The sequence below is a fragment of the Vicugna pacos genome, chromosome 23, assembly GCF_048564905.1.
Source record: "Vicugna pacos chromosome 23, VicPac4, whole genome shotgun sequence".
Lineage (NCBI taxonomy): Eukaryota > Metazoa > Chordata > Mammalia > Artiodactyla > Camelidae > Vicugna > Vicugna pacos.
In genome coordinates, this window is record NC_133009.1 from 21,431,624 (window position 1) to 21,447,374 (window position 15,751).

At 45.8% G+C, this 15,751-nt stretch overlaps 1 protein-coding gene across 1 annotated transcript in view; it reads right to left on the reverse strand.

Moving 5' to 3' along the window:
* STUM (stum, mechanosensory transduction mediator homolog) overlaps nucleotides 1–14,947 on the reverse strand; it is a 60,699-nt gene extending 45,752 nt beyond the window's left edge. The window contains exon 1 of the mRNA XM_072948643.1: nucleotides 14,481–14,947. Within this exon, the coding sequence (XP_072804744.1) occupies nucleotides 14,481–14,679 (199 nt within the window). The 5' untranslated portion in view covers nucleotides 14,680–14,947. The remainder of the gene's footprint in view (nucleotides 1–14,480) is intronic.
* Between the last annotated feature and the right edge of the window lie 804 nt (nucleotides 14,948–15,751).

The window sequence follows — 15,751 nt, forward strand, 5'->3', positions numbered from 1 at the left end:
TCCCAACCAGACACTGCAAGGCAAGCCAGTTGCATGCACTGTGCATGAGAAACTCATTTCACTTATAATCAAGCCTGTGGTGCTGCTGGAGCAGAGGAATTGCTTACATTCCCAAATGACTGTGGTAAACTTCTATGCCACCTCAGGGTATTAATGGTAGACATCCCCAGGAAAATTCCCCTGGGGGTCTGCAAGCCAGTGCCATCTTGCACCATGACTTTCGTCCTCTGGCCCCGGACGGTGCCTGAGTTAGTTAGAGCTGGCAGACCTTAAATGATAGGAAAGCACTTACTTAGGGTATAGTGGTTTGGATTTAGGTGCAGTTTCTAAGTATGAACTATATGAGGTCAGAACGTTTGGCTTTTAACCACATATTTTCTAACTTTTTATTTTAAAATCCTTTACAACTGACAGAAAAGTTTTAAGAATAAGACAGAAAATTTGTGTCTACCCTTTGCCCAGATTACCAATTTTTAACACTTTACTACTTTTGTTTTGTCCTTCTTTCTCTTTCAGTCTTCATATTATTTTATTTCCTCTGAACCATTTGTAAGCAGGCTGCATAGATCATGGCTCTTTATCCCTTAATATTTCAGTGTGTTTCCAAAGACAGAGGTATTCTCTCACGTATTCATAGCACAGTTACTGACTTTAGGAACCCTAATATGGATACAATATTTTATCTAACATACAGTCCATATTCCAGTTTTGTCAACTGTCTCAATAATGTCCTCATTGGTGTTCTTTTTCCCTCCACTACAGAATCCGATCCCCCCAAGATTATACTTTGCATTTAGTTGTCACAGTTTTTCCTCTCCTTTAATTTTTCATAACAATGACGCATTTGAAGAATACCGGGCAGGTATTTTGTAGAATGCCCTCAATTTGGGCTTTTCTGGTATTTTCTCATAAGCAGATTCAGATCATGCGCCCCGAGCTGGAGTACCACACAAATGATGTTGTTTGCCTCTCAGGATATCACGCCAGGAGGCATGCGATGTCTGTCTGTTTCTCCTTGGTGATGCTAACTTTTTAACAAGCTTTAATGAGTTGTACTCACATACTGTAATAGTCACCCATTTAATCATTCAGTGGCTTTTAGAATATTCAGAGTTGTGCAACCATCACCACAATCAATTTTAGAACATTTTTGTCACCCCAAAAAGAAACCCCCTACTCATTAACGATCATTTCCCACAGCCTCCCAAAGATACCACTCCTACCCCAACAACTACTTTCTGTCTCTACAGACTCGCCCATTCTAGACATTGCATGTAAATGGAATCATGCAATATATGGTCTTTTGTGACTGACTTCTTTCACCTAGAATAATGGTTTCAAGGTCCAGGTAACATGATTTTGTTCACCCAGTCAAGATGCTGTCTGGTTTCTCCACTATATAATTTTTTCCCCTTGCAAGTTATAAGCATTCTGTGGAGAGACATTTTAAGATCATGCGAATATCCTGTTTCTCATCAAAATTTCCCGTAGATTTAATTTGGTGGCTAGTGCCCAAACCAATCTTTATTAAAATGGTTTACTAAGATTGATCACGTCCACTGCTCCCTCCTCCCCATCCCTGCCTGCACTTATCAGCTGTTAGCTATACAACTTGAAAGGATGAAAGGTGATCTGGCTCTTCCCAGTCACACGGTGACTGTTCCCAATGAATCCCCTGCAGAGCAAGCCTTCTGTCCCAGCAATGGGGCAGCCAACACCCCTCCTCTTCCCATGTCCCTCCCCTGAGTGGCTGGACCACCAAGTACACTCCAGAGACACACAGCACTCTTCCCATCCTGCCTCAGCCCCAAGATTAGATCCCTGACTTCCCTCTGAGCCAGGAAGGCTGAGAAGTGACGTTAAAGCCTGTGTCCCTTGGGTAAGGGATACACTCACTAGGCTGAGGGAGCAAGGACGTGCTCTTGACTCCGCCTTCACAACCAGAAGTCAGTATCCACACACATCTCTCCTTCAACAAATACCTACCAGACTGAGCTATGTGCTGTCACAGGCAGACGATGACAAAGCATAGTCCCTACCCTCCAGGAGGTGATTCGAGTAAGAGGATTAAGACAACAGCAGAAGAACAGAATTTGAAGGGAGCAAGAGAACTGTCCTAAGTGGCCAGACAGTCCCAGGAATGGGCAAAAAAGGCTTAGGAGGGAGGGCTGTCAGAGATGGGCCTTGAAGGTGGGCAGGATTTAGACATGATGGGGGAGGGTGTTCCAGGCAGGAGTACAGAGGAGCCAAATCACACAAGCAGCACCATAAAAGCAAGTTGTCCAGTTTGACTAAATAAACGGAGGGAAAGAAAAGGTGAAGTTCACTGAATCCCTGTGGGTCCAATATGGAATATGAACTTAGTCTCTGGACAACAGGGAGCTACTGAAGATTTCAGAGCAGAAGAATGAAATGGTCAGAGCCAAGACAAAGGCGGAGATGACTTAATCTGCTAACATAGAACTTCTGTTAAAACAGTGATGTAACGGGGAGGGTATAGCTCAAATGGTAGAGTGAATGCTTAGCATGCATGAGGTCCTGGGTTCAATCCCCAGTACCTCCTCTAAAAATAAATAAATAAACCTAATTACCTCCCCTCCCAAAAATAAAATAAAACAGTGATATAATACTAAAGCCACAGAGAGCTGTGGCCCAGGAAGGTGCTGTTGGCCCTCCCTTCTGCTGCGTGGCCTAAGGATGACCCCACAGCCGGGGGCAATGTCCCTCTGTCCCCAGAGGGAGGGGCTCACTTCTTCTCGGAAATGGCTCATGTTTCAACTTAGGCCACTGGTGCCATGCTATTACATTTTCCTTCTTTGGTGAGATGCTTCTTTTAAAAACAAAACAGAAAATAAAATATGACAATCTCCCAAACAATGTCTGTCCCCGAAGCCTCCAGGCGGCCTGCGTCTCGCCCATCTGTGGCACCACGGTGGGCCTCGCCTGCTGAGCCGTGAGTTCCTGACTGGCAGAACTCCGAGACAGCCACCACCAAAAGGTGCCCAAACAATCACTCGTCCCAAAAGCACCTGCCTGAAGGTGTTCTTGGCACATTAAGTTTCCAGGGTTCTGAAAGCAAAGTGGCCAAATGGTGAGATTGGAAAGCAGGGCTGGGGAAGGAGTGAAAGGCTCTGAATTTGCTAAAAACCTCTGAACTGTACACTTTGAAAGAGTGACTTTTCTATGGTATGCAGCTATGTCTCAATAAAGCTATCATGAGGGAAAAAAGGCCGGGGCAGCGAGCAGAGGAAGGTCCAGGCAGTGGAATCGGATGTGGTCACCGACAGGTCACGTGTTGTCCCCTGAGCCCTCACCAGATCTTTATAACACCCGTGCACTCATTTAATTGGACAAATAGTAATTAATACTCCACTACAAGCCAGGCACTGAGGTGACCAGAAGGGCCTCGGACTTGGGTAAGTGATGTGAGGTTGTGGGTAAGAGCCTTGGGTCCAGGAAGAGGCCTCTTCTCTGTAGAGTGAAGGGGTTGGATGACCCTAAAGCTGCCTGACCCTGGGAAAGATGAAACATTTTCTTTGTTGAGGTTTTAGGAAAGATTCTTCTCCACAAACACATTATTCTTGGCCTTGGGGTCAAACTTCTCCATCAATGAAGACCAAAGCTTACAGAAGACCTGGCGATGGACCATACACAGTCCACGTTCCAGGACAGCCCTGGTCTCGTGTCATTTTATTCCTTTCAAGAAAAATGGCTTCTTCAATGAATTTAAGACTTTTCATAAAATAAACACACATTAAGTAACCATCAACAGACCAATGGATAAAGATGTGGTACATAGACATATACTCAGCTATAAGAAAGAATGAAATTCTGCCATTTGCAACAATGTAGGTGGACTTAGAGGATATCATGCTTAGTGACGTAAGTCAGACAGAGAAAGACAAATACTGTATGCTCTCACTTACACGTAGAATCTAAAAAAGAAAACAAATGAATATAACAAATCAGACTCACAGAACAAATTAGTGGAGAGGGAAGCGGGAGGGACAAGATAGGGGTAGAGGATTAAGAGATCAAACTACTAGGTATAAAACAAATAAGCAACAAGGATAGACTTATTGTGCAGCACAGGGAATACAGCCTTCATTTTGTAGTAACTTTAAATGAAGTACAATCTATAAAAATATTGAATCACTACGTTGTGCACTTGAAACTAATATAATATTGTAAATCAACTACACTTCAATAAAAATTAATTCAATTTAAAAATAAATAAAATAAAAGCATAATTAATCTTTCAAATAAGAAAATACCGTCCCCTCACCATTGCCTCAACTTTTCCCTAGAAATGCCATTCTTCATTAACATGGCTTGGAGAAATTGTACTCAGCTGGGACCACTGACCCCAGCACCCAGTTCTCACTGGGAAGTTCCCATGCTGAACGCACACCTGCAGGGGCATTTGTGTGTGTGTGCACGTGTGAGCACACACATTCACTCACCAGTCTGATGTGCCCACAGCCTCTTACCAGACGGTAGAGTCGGCCTCAGAGACTTCCCATGTCTCACAGAGGCCCAGGGTCTGGGAGGATACACTGGCAAAAGCTTCTCCTACATGGAGAACCAAGCCCTAGAGAAAGCACCCTGCTCCCTCCTCACCCCCAGCATGCCAGGCGTGTGCTCGGCTCTGAGCCACCAGGGACCAGATGCTGGAAAAGGCTGCAGTGCTTAAGGCTCCCCCGCTGCCCTTGGGGCAGCTGTGAAGAAAATCCCAGGAACCACCTTGGGAACAAAGGAAACTTTGCCAATGTGAACTGGTAGTGATAACCCCCTTTCTGACCATGGAGTGCTTCATGGTTAGCAGAACGTCATGACCTTGTGAGGTGGCAGAGCAGGGACTATTTCCATTTTAGGGATGGAGCAACAGGCTCAGGGAGGTGAAGTGGTGGGAGGCTGCAAGCTCCTGGAGAACTAGAACCAGCTCTGGGGCCTCCTGACTTCTAGTTCACCCCCTTTCCACACCGCCTTGAGCCTCATGAATCTGATGCACAGCTGGAGATGTGACTTAGTCTAGTGCCCTCCAGGTCATGTGTTCAGCCCACTGCTCATTTCCCCTGTGGCCAACTTTGCCGGAAAGCACTCCCTCACCCCTGGGGCCTGGATTAGACTGGCCAGCAGCCATCCCTCCCTCCCCTCCATGAAAGCACACATCCGCTATCTGCTGTATTACATTCTATCCTCCTAGTAGACCATCAGCTCCTGGAGCCCAGGGAACGCGTCTCCTTTGACTGTGCATCTCAGTTTGGGTACAGACTTGGACCACAGCGGGAGCACAAAGAGCTGCTGGGGAGTGGTGTGCCATAGAAGGCACTCAGAGTCAGCTCTGTCCTCTGCTCAGCAGGCTCCTCAGTCTACGCTGGACTGAAACCCAAACTTCCTCTGTCTCATTTGCTGACTGACTACATTCACTCCCCACAGCAGCATCGTTCCTTGCCACATCTCAGAAGAAATGGGGATGCTCTTTATGTCATTGAACCTGACCCAGTCACCCCTCAAAGCGACATTGGCTTGTAAATGATCCTGCAATGGATACATAGACAGGGAGGGTAAATAGAGTGGAAAGCAGACATGGTCGTCCCAGACATTTAGCATTTCACCATTGTCAAAACAATGCTGAGTTTGCATTAGAGCGCCATAACCCTGTGAGGCTGTTTTTCAAAACAATGCTTACTTAAGTTTTCTAATTATAAAAGTAATACATTTTATGCTCATTTTAGAAAATATAGAAAAGCATAAAGAAAATAATCACCCACACTCCCACCACCTGTTACCATGTTAATGTATTTTCTTCCTGTCTTTATCTATCAGCTACCTTATATTTTCTTGATTTTAAGATGCCATTGAAAATAAAAATACATCATTAATTTAGCAATAACTTTTTAAGAAAAAATGAAAGAAAGAAAAAAATTATGTATTTCAATATCAATAGTAATACACACCTGAAATTCAGAAATACCCAAAAAGTGGGGAAAGGAGGTGCCTTAGAATCAAGTAAATAAAATCAAGCAAACAAAAATATTTGAGATTACACTGACAGCCCAGTTTTCAACATACTTCCTTCCTTTACATCCTAAACTTTCCACAGCATCAGAAACTCTGTGTAAACATCATTTGAATCAGCGTATAATATTCTACCATAAATAGCTTTTATTTAACTATTTTTATATTGTTGTTATTTGGGCTTGTTTATAACTTTCAATACATTTATAAATTTATAATAAATTTACATATATAAATATTAGAAATTATAAATAGTATAAAGCTTCATGGCACATCTTTATGCATAAAAATTTGTCCGTGTTTTTAATTGCTTCCTTAAGAAGATTTCCTACAAATGAAATTACTGAATTAATGGATGTGAACATTTTAAGACTCTTGATATATAAGTGCTAAACTGTTTTCCAGAAAAGATGCCCCAATTTACATTCCTGTCAAGAGTGTATAAAAGTCCCTTTTCCTTCTGTAACATTGATTCTTATCCTTAGGAAGAAAAAAAAAAGCAACAGCAAATAATACAAATGCACAGTTTTTAAAAAATCAAATAGAGGAGAAAAGTTTTTAATGAAAGGCTACAGTCCCTTATCCTAGTTGTCCCTGCTCTGAGTCCAGCTTCCCAAAGTCGATCACTTCTATTTCTGGTTTAAGCATATTCATTTATTCAACTTACATTTATTGAGTATCTATTATGAACCAGGCACTGTTCTAGGGTGCAGGGATACTGCAATGAACAAAACAGATCAAAAAACAAAAAATAAAAAAAACAAAATAACACCCTGCCCTCATGGAAGATACATTCAAATGCAGGGAGACAGAAAGCAGGAAAAATAAGTAAAAGATACAGTATATTTGATAGTGAGGGTGCCCTTAAGGAAAATGAAGTAGGATAAGATATGAAGTCTAAGGAGAAGGGGGAGACCATCTGGAAGGTGTTACGCACTGAACTGTGTCCCCTCAAAACTCATGTGTTGAAGTCTTAACTCCCCCTGCCTCATTATGTGGTTATATTTGGAGATAAGGTCTTTAAAGAGGCTAAATAACTTAAAATGAGGTCTTTAGGATGCGCCCTAATCCAATATGACTGGTGTCCTTAAAAGAAGAAGAGATTTGGACAGAGACACAGAGAGAGAAGACTACGTGAAGACCCAGGGAAAATGTGGTCATCTACAAGCCAAGGAGAGAGGACTCAGGAGAAATCAACCCTGCTAACATCTTGATCCTGGACTTCCAGCCTCCAGAACTGTGAGAAAATAAATTATTCTTGCTTAAGCCACCCAGTCCATGGTATGTGTTATGGGAAGCCCTAGCAAACTAATACAAAAGGCCTCACTGAGCTGGTGATGTTTGAGAAAGACAGAGGATGTGAAGGAGCCAGTCCCATAGACAGCTGTAGGATAAGTACTCAGGCAGAAGGAAGAGCAACTGCAAAAGCCTTGAGGTGAGAAGGTGCCTCTGACATATTCCAGAAACAGCAAAGAGGCCAGTAGGGCTGGAGCAGAGTGAGCAAGAGGTAGAGTAGAAGAGGAAATTAGAAAGACAGCTGTCAGGGGTGGAGATGCTATGGCGGGTGCTGTGCTGTCCAATAAGGCAGCCACTGTGGCTAGTGGTCACTTGAATGGAGCTGGTCCAAACTGAGATGTACTGTAAGTATAAAATTCACAACAGATTTTGAAAACTTAGTACATACCAAAAGGAATATAAAAATCTCATTAGTAATTTTTATATTGATAAGCACTGAATGGCAATATTTTAGATATGCTGGGTTAAGTACAATACACTAATAAAGTTAATTTCACTTGTTCCTTTTTACTTCTTTATAATATAGGCACTAGAACATTTTAGATTATATTTGTGGTTCATGTTGTATTTCTTTTGAAAAGTTCTGGCTTAGGGCCTGGTAGGTCATAATAAGGACTTGAGCTTTTACTTGAGTGATATGAGAGCCACTGGAGGGTTTCCAGCTCAAAAGGGACATGATCTGACTCACTCATGCTTTAAAGGGATCACTCCTATTGCCTTGTTGAGGACAGACTGTCAGTAAAGGCAAGCATCCCATTAAGAGGCCACTGTGCTCTGGAGAAGGTGAGGGCTTGGACCAGTGAGGTAGACACAAAGTGGTCAGAAGTGATCAGATACCAACTAGACTTTGAAAGCAGAGCCAAGTATTTTCTGACAGATTGGGCGTGGGGTGTGAGAAAGAGAGGAGTTGAGGATGAATCCCAGTTTCTGTCTGAGCTACTGGAAGGATGCCATTTGCTGAGATGGGGAAATACAAGGGAGAAATAAGTTTGGGGAAGAAAATCAAAAGTTTGGTTTTGGATAAGTTAAATCTACAATGGCTTTTGGTTTCCAAAGGCAGATGTTGAGAAGTCAGTTGGATATAAGGCTCTGGAAGTCAGGGGAAAGTTTGAGCTAGAGATTTGGATCTGGGAGTCACTATCACAAGGATGCAATTTAGAGCCATGAGCACGAACATCAGGGGGATGAATGTAGGCGGAAAAGAGATGGAGATCAAAGAGAAGATCAAGATTAAGATGATTAAGTGCCCTGGGGAACTCTCAAGTTTAGAAGTTGATGAGCAAAGGAAACAGAGAAAGATTCATAAGATATAAAGAAAACTAGGAGACGGTGGTGTTCCAGAAGCCAAGTAAAGGCTGTGTTTTGAGGAGGGAGTGAGCAATTGTATCCAGTGCTCCTGAGAGGTCTGGGAAGATGAAGACATAGAATTGAGCACAGAATTCAGCCACCTGGAGGAGACTGGTGATCCTGATAAGTGCGGTTTTGGTGAGTGATGGAGGCAAAAACATGCATAGAGTGGGTTCAAGAGAAAGAGAGAAGAGGGACTGATGACAAGTCTAGCCAACTCTTTCAGAGGAGAATAGAGATACAGGCAATAGGCAGAAGTGGGTATAGGATCGAGAGATGCTATTTCAAAGAGATGGGAGACAATTTCAGTATGTATATGTGCTAAGAATGAGCCATTAGACAAAGGAAAATTGACGATGCCAGAAGGTGTAGAAATTCTTCTGGTGTTTTCCTAATCTCCAGAGAATGCTTATATTGCTTTTTCATGTTTTATCAACTTCAGGCATCATTTATTGATTTTCTGCTATGATACATAAGAGTTAGCTTACTTAGACCACCTTCATCTCCCTTCTACTCTTGTTCCAACATTATCCCATTTTCCCAATACATCACTATTTCAGTTCATCTGTTGATTTCCTTGGTAGCCCTTTTTTCTGGGTCTACCAACTATAGACAGCATGTCTTGATCACCTACTTTAGCTGAGGAGGGTGTTCACACGCCTACCCTAAGTTAAGTCAGCTTTGGTAGGTTGTGTTGGGACAATAACAACACTCACACAACAGAAAAATCACAGCCACTCACATGACATGTCATGTCCTGCTTCTGAAGTCCTCTTTATTCTGGGAACCATGTTGAAAAGCAGCCCTCACCCAAGACCTGCCATTCTCATGAGAGAGGGAAAAGAGCAATGGCAGAACCTCTCAATACCTCTTAAAATCTCTGTGTGACATATGTCACCTCCACTTATTCAGTTGGCCAAAGCAAGTCACATGACCAACCCTGATTTAATCAATGGGCAGGGAGGGAAATACTCCCCTCCATATGAATAATGGTAAGCCTTATATGGCATTAAGTTGGGATGAGCCCTCATCCTTCAGGGAAGACAGTGGATAAGTGGGAACAATAATTTAATTTATCACAATCTACCTGCCAACTTCTACAAGCTGCTTATTTTATTTTATATTGCCAAGGTAAAAAATCATACATCCTCCTTTATAACTGCTATTAAGTAATCTTCAGTTCTTTGCCTGTGGTTGGTCTTAGAAGTCAAAAAATACTGAGGAGCACTTATATCATTATGACTAAGCCAAGATTCTTCACTGCAGAATCAAAGAGAAGCAAAGAGCCCATATTGTGCACCACTGTTCCAATGGCAGACCCTGCACACTTAAAAGAGCCTTTCTTACATTCTACCACTTGCTCAAAATCAGGCTACATAGTGATTTGCTTTCTATCTGAGTTATCCCTTTAGAAAAAAATTTTTTGTTTGTTTTTCCTGAAGTTGTTATTATCTCTCTTTTTTATTATCAGTAGAAGAAACATGTGCCTTCTACATCATAATCCTAATATCCTCAAATTCTTTCTCATTTATTGTTTGGAATCTTCTATTATTCTTCTTGAGGCCTGCTGACCTCCTGATATAATTGGGTAGGTTGCTTCATTTGGGGATCTTAATGATTTTGCATAGCTTTTTGTCTTTACTACAGTTATTAATTGCCTTCTGTTTTTCTTGCTTGCTTTCTGGTTTTGTTTTTTTTATCATAACTTTAATCTCTTGCAGTATACCAATAATACTCTCTACTCTGTGGAATGTCCCCTTCTTATACCATCCTCAGAAACCTCTTTCCTGGAGACTTCCATCCTCCCACTCTAATGAAGACTGACTTTTTGCTTTGATGAAATACATCCTTAAATTACTTCTTTATAAAGGTTGAGTAGGATGTAAATTTCCTTGGTCCTTTCATCCTCAGGCCTGCCTCACTTATATATAAAATAAAGTCATTGCACCAGATGATCTCTGATGCTTATTTCAGGAGTATAATTCTGGTCAATGTGCATTCATAAATAGCACACTATATCAAAGAGAAACTTGAAATGGTTCTTGCGCTCAAGGAACTTACAATCTATTTAGACAGACAAAGAATAAACTCTTGAAACAGTAATAAAAAAATCAATGATACAAAAGATGCCACAAGGTAGGGAATCATCAATTAGAGGTTCAGGCCAACAGGAAAGAGAGAAGAAGCCCAGTCAGCCTGTGGAACTCTAACCAGGGAAGCAAGACCTTAGGTGAGTGTCAAAGAGTAGGCAGTATATTATGGATAGATGAAATATTTATGAATATTCAACAGTAGATTAATAGCTAACACTAATCTGATGGAATAGTTAATGGTCAATGGAAACTCTCCTCTCTCTCACTTTCCCTGCCATTATCTGAGTTACCAATATTTTCATTTCACCACGTCAATCAAGATAGATACAGTTTTTAAATAGGAAAGTATAAGTTTGCTCCCAAGCCATAGATAAATTCTCTGGCCATTTTGGGGTATAATGGTGAACTTCCATTCCATGAGTAATTGTACGTACTTATAAATGCCCTCCCTGTTGGACTGTGAAGGTACTAGCTATAGTCTTTACTAGTAGGTATTCCATATGATCCTGAATACGACTGGGGGAAACTCTCTTTACCATCATCCGTTTTTCAAAGTTATTTTGTATTGTTTCAACGAGGAGTCAGAGTGATCACAAATCATTTCTCCTTCCCATCCACTTCCTGGGAGAGGACACATCCCTCTTATGGTATGTTATCCTGACAGCATTGTTGCTTGGATCTAGAAGGCACCAGTGAATTGTAAGGACTGGGCTTCTCCATGGCAGGTCCTGCCGTCTGGATGGACCTGAGACACTATATCAGAGAAAAAACGTGCTTTCATTCAGCCCAATGCTCTCATCCAGTTTGCAAATGAGGAGAGGATTTGCAGGTAAGGAAGTTTCCAGGAAAAAAAAGAAGGGCTCTTAGGACCAGTGCTATGACCAGTTTCCAGAGAGTGAGAAGGAAGTGAGGATAGTTATGCTTGGGGCCCCGTGATGGATACTCTCAGCAAGGTCTAACCTAATACTACTCCCTCCGGGAGGCTTTCTCCGAACCCCCACCCCAACCTAGGAAGAATCAATCACTCCTAAAATGCTGTTCCTTCTGCCATCATAGCACTTACCAGATTTAAACAAAGTTTGCATCAATTTTCCCCTAAAATCTATGACATCTTGACTGATTTATTCATCTTCACATCCCCAGTGCCAGGCACGTGGTGGATGCTGTGTTTGTCGAATGAATGAGTGAATGGATGAAAAAAAGCTTCATTTCCTTAAAGGACAGAGCCAGACATGAATATTCAGTTACCACAGGAGTGTCAGATAAGCCAGGAGGACCTGGAGAAGCAGGTCTGGGCTGAGGGAAAAATTTCCAAGAGCTGAGCCATTCAAACCATTGGGGGTGAGTGGGGGGAGGACGGTGGGGAGTCTGCAAGTTTGCCTGTGCTGCTTTGTCATCCAGGACTCCACTGCAGGTCGAGAGGAGCAGAGATCAATAGGTACTCAGAAAAAAGGTCCCAGAGGGCACCCACACACACCAGCGATGGGACCAGTGCTCAGCTTTGCAGAAGGGCAAAGAGCAAGAGGGACCCAGGGTCTCTGGAGCACTCTCTGTTGGCCAGACCCCAAGTTCTACATAATCTTATTTCATCCTGCCAGCAACCCGGAGAGACATGTATCGCTGACACACACAAAAAACACCACCGAGGATCAAGAACCCCCTTCAGTGTGGAGAGTGGCGGGGCCTTTGCACCCAATCAACTGTTCAGTGACAACCAAAACAAAACAATAAAATGCCTGGATTCAGTCACTGAAAATTCAAAAGTCTTTATACCCACGGCTCACCTCACCCTGTTTTATTACTTTTGTAGTTTGCTTTTTTCCCTCTTTATTTTCTTCTGGCTTCTTAGAAAGGTTTCTTACCAAAATCCCATAGGATTCTGATCTAACAAAGGGAAGTGTAAAAAGGTAAAAACTGATGTCCAGGGCACAGGGGCAGGAGGGCAGGGGGCCAGAGGGAGTGGCAGCAGGGCTAAGGGTGGAAAAGAGGCTTCCTGAGGTGGACCCTCGAAGGCACGTGGAGGTGCACAGGGGGGTTGCCTGACTGGACAGGGACTTGGTGAAGCCCCTCCCACCTGGCACCAATGTGTTTCTTTCCTCAAAGACCATAAGATGGCATTAGCTTCACCACTTAAAAAAAAAAATGGAATCAAGACACATCCCTGCTCATAATCTTCATATCCCCAGAGAGATGGGCAGGGAGTGTGTTTTCACTCCAGCAGGTGGGAATTTCTGACACAACTAAATTAAGGTCGGCTTGCCTCCTCGCAGTGTTTAAATGTGCAGAGAGGGCAGGCCTGATGACACCAACCAGGGAAGCAGGCTGCTGGAGGCACCAACAAGGGGAAAGCCTAAATAAAGATCACCTTCTTGCTCAGACAGACATGCTGCTCTGGCTACAGCTCCACCCAACCCCCACCCTCGGGGGGTGGGGCAGAAAGATGAGCACGAAGAGAAAAGTGAACACGACCTGCGTGGATGGGTGTGCCTTTCGCCATCAGCGCCAGAGAGGACCCTGCAAAGCTAGCTAAGAGCAGGGCCGTGAGAAAGGCCAAAGTAAAACAGAAAACCACTTCTAGCTGACCTCTGTTCTTGGAAACTTGGAGCCCTACGCTGGCAACTGGCTCGCGCACAGCGCACGGCGGCAGGCTTTCTCCTGGAGAAGGCAGAGGTGCTTGCCTCTCCAGCCCCACACAGAATTGCGGGGTGCTTTTAGCACTCAAGAACAGCGGGTGCCAAGCTGGCAAGCTGAGAGTGAGGGGAGAGCGTACAGAGATTTGGGGGAGTTAGGAGAGGGAGGGTCAAGAAAACTTCTCATTCCCGCCCTTTATGCACTGTTGGGAACCCCTCTATGATAGGCCTCTGATTAAAATTTGGGATATTGGCGCCATTAGGGGGGATACTGGCGCCATTGGGGGGATACTGGCGCCATTAGGGACCCTCCAGGCAGCCAGAGTCCAACACAGAATTATATCCGTGCGCTCTCCACTTTGTCAGGAATGGAAGTGATGGGAGGGAGTTATGGGGTCACCACTGGCCATGTACGGTTCAAACCCACAGGCATCCAAACTAATAAAATTATCCCACTTCCCCTTGGCTCCTGGCAGGGGTGCTGGCGGAATCGCGGGCATTCTGGAAGAAGGTGAAGGAGACTATGGCTAAAGAGTTCTCGCCCCCACACGCCTCGCACCGAGCGCGAGCGCAGGCGATGCTGCGGGGTGTCTCCTAACCTGGTTCTTCCCCCTTTTTTCCCAGCTCGGCCGGCTTCTCGAATGCCCGGAAGCTTAGTCGCCCCCACCCGCAGCCCAGCGCTCCTCCTGCTCCAGCCCCGCGCCCCTCGAAGAAAGGAGCTCGTGGGAGGGCGCGCACGGCGAAGGCAAGAGGCAGGATTTGGGGCGCATGGAGGGGAGCCCAGCAGGGCCCGAGAGAGCAGTCCAGGTCGCCACCGGCGGGGTCCTACATTCCTGGCAAAGTTTCCGGCTCTTCAGGGCCAGATCACCTGACTCCCGGGTCTGAGAGGTGAAAGGCGGGTCAGGGAGCCCCGCGCCGCGTCTCCCTCCAGGCGCCCATTCCTCGCGCTTCTGCCACCTGCCAGAGGGCGCTGGGAGCACGGGCGAGGCACTTGCCTCCCGTGGGCGCCGCCCGAGGGTCCCTCCCTGACCCTCCCCTGCCGTCCTCCCGCGCTGGGGCCCGGGGAGCAGGGCTCGGAGCCGCGGCGTCTTACCCAGTCCTGGCACGAAAGTGTTGAGGAAGAGGCAGATGACGGCCACGGGGAAGGGCATGTAGGGGATGGCGGCGCGCAGGGGGCCCTTCTTCTCGCGGACCTGCACCACCACCCCACTGGACGAGGACGCCCCCCGGTCCGCCGCCGCCACCGCCGCCGCCGCCGCCGCCGTCTCGGCGTCTTTGTGCGAAGGCTCCATGGCGGGGCGCGCTCCCCTGGAGCCGGGCTACCGCGGCCCGGGATGCCGCCCAGCACACAGGCGGCGGGTGGCGGCCGGCTCCCGCCTTGGCGCTCCGGGCTCCGCGCGGAGCTCAGGCGACCGGCGTGCTCCGTGCGCCGCGCGGCTCGCCCAGAACCCCGCACTCCCGCGTCCCCACGCGCCCGGCTCTCTGCCGCGCGCTCCGCTGCGCTCCCACACCCCCGGCAGAGGGGCGGGGAGGGCGGCGTGACACTCGGTGACAGAGCTCCGGCGCCCCTCCCCGCCGGGCCCCTTCCCCGCCCTCCCCCCCCCCCCCAAATACCGCTTACAAATCAGGGCGGAAGGGAGAAAGTAGAAGAGGAACGTAGAGGGAGCTGGTTGTCCAGATACTGGGAGGAATGGACACACCTTTCCCTCCCTAGACAGGTGAATGGGGCTGGAGCATCGGCCAAGGACACCGCAGATTGGGTGTGTGCACTCACCAGGCTCGGTCGGGAAAGGCTTCGAGGTTAAGTCCTTTAATCTGGAGGATGCATGTAACGCTAGGGAGATGGAGGTAAGAAACGAGCCGCGCCTGGTGCCTAGTATGCCTTAAATTCATTCTAATTTAGATGAATTTGTTTTAAGTCACGGAAGGGGGGCGATTTTAGGATTGATAATAGAGCTGACAGCGGGAGACAGCTTCTCAAACAGGTCTCCATGAGACTAGTTAAAATGGGATCCTCCCTTACACACACATAAGCACACAGACGCTGACGCGAAACGCTGAAGGACATGAGCCTGTTGCTCGGAAGGGGGGATGTTGGGAACCATCTCCTCAACAGTTCTGGGGGAAACCTGGAGCTTTTGTGAGCTGGAAGTTGTGGTTTAAAAGCCAGCGAAGTCACAGCGCCGTCTGGTGTTGATAATGCAGCAGTTGGTAGAAGCGAAGGATTTGGCCAGCAGGTCCAAGCCGGCAGGAGGAGGCCCCATATTTAATTAGATTTTCTGAATAACGACGCCCTCATCTCCACACCTGGAAAAAGTAAACGGCTGAAAGCAACCGCCTCTTAGGTTAGGGAGGGATTCAAGG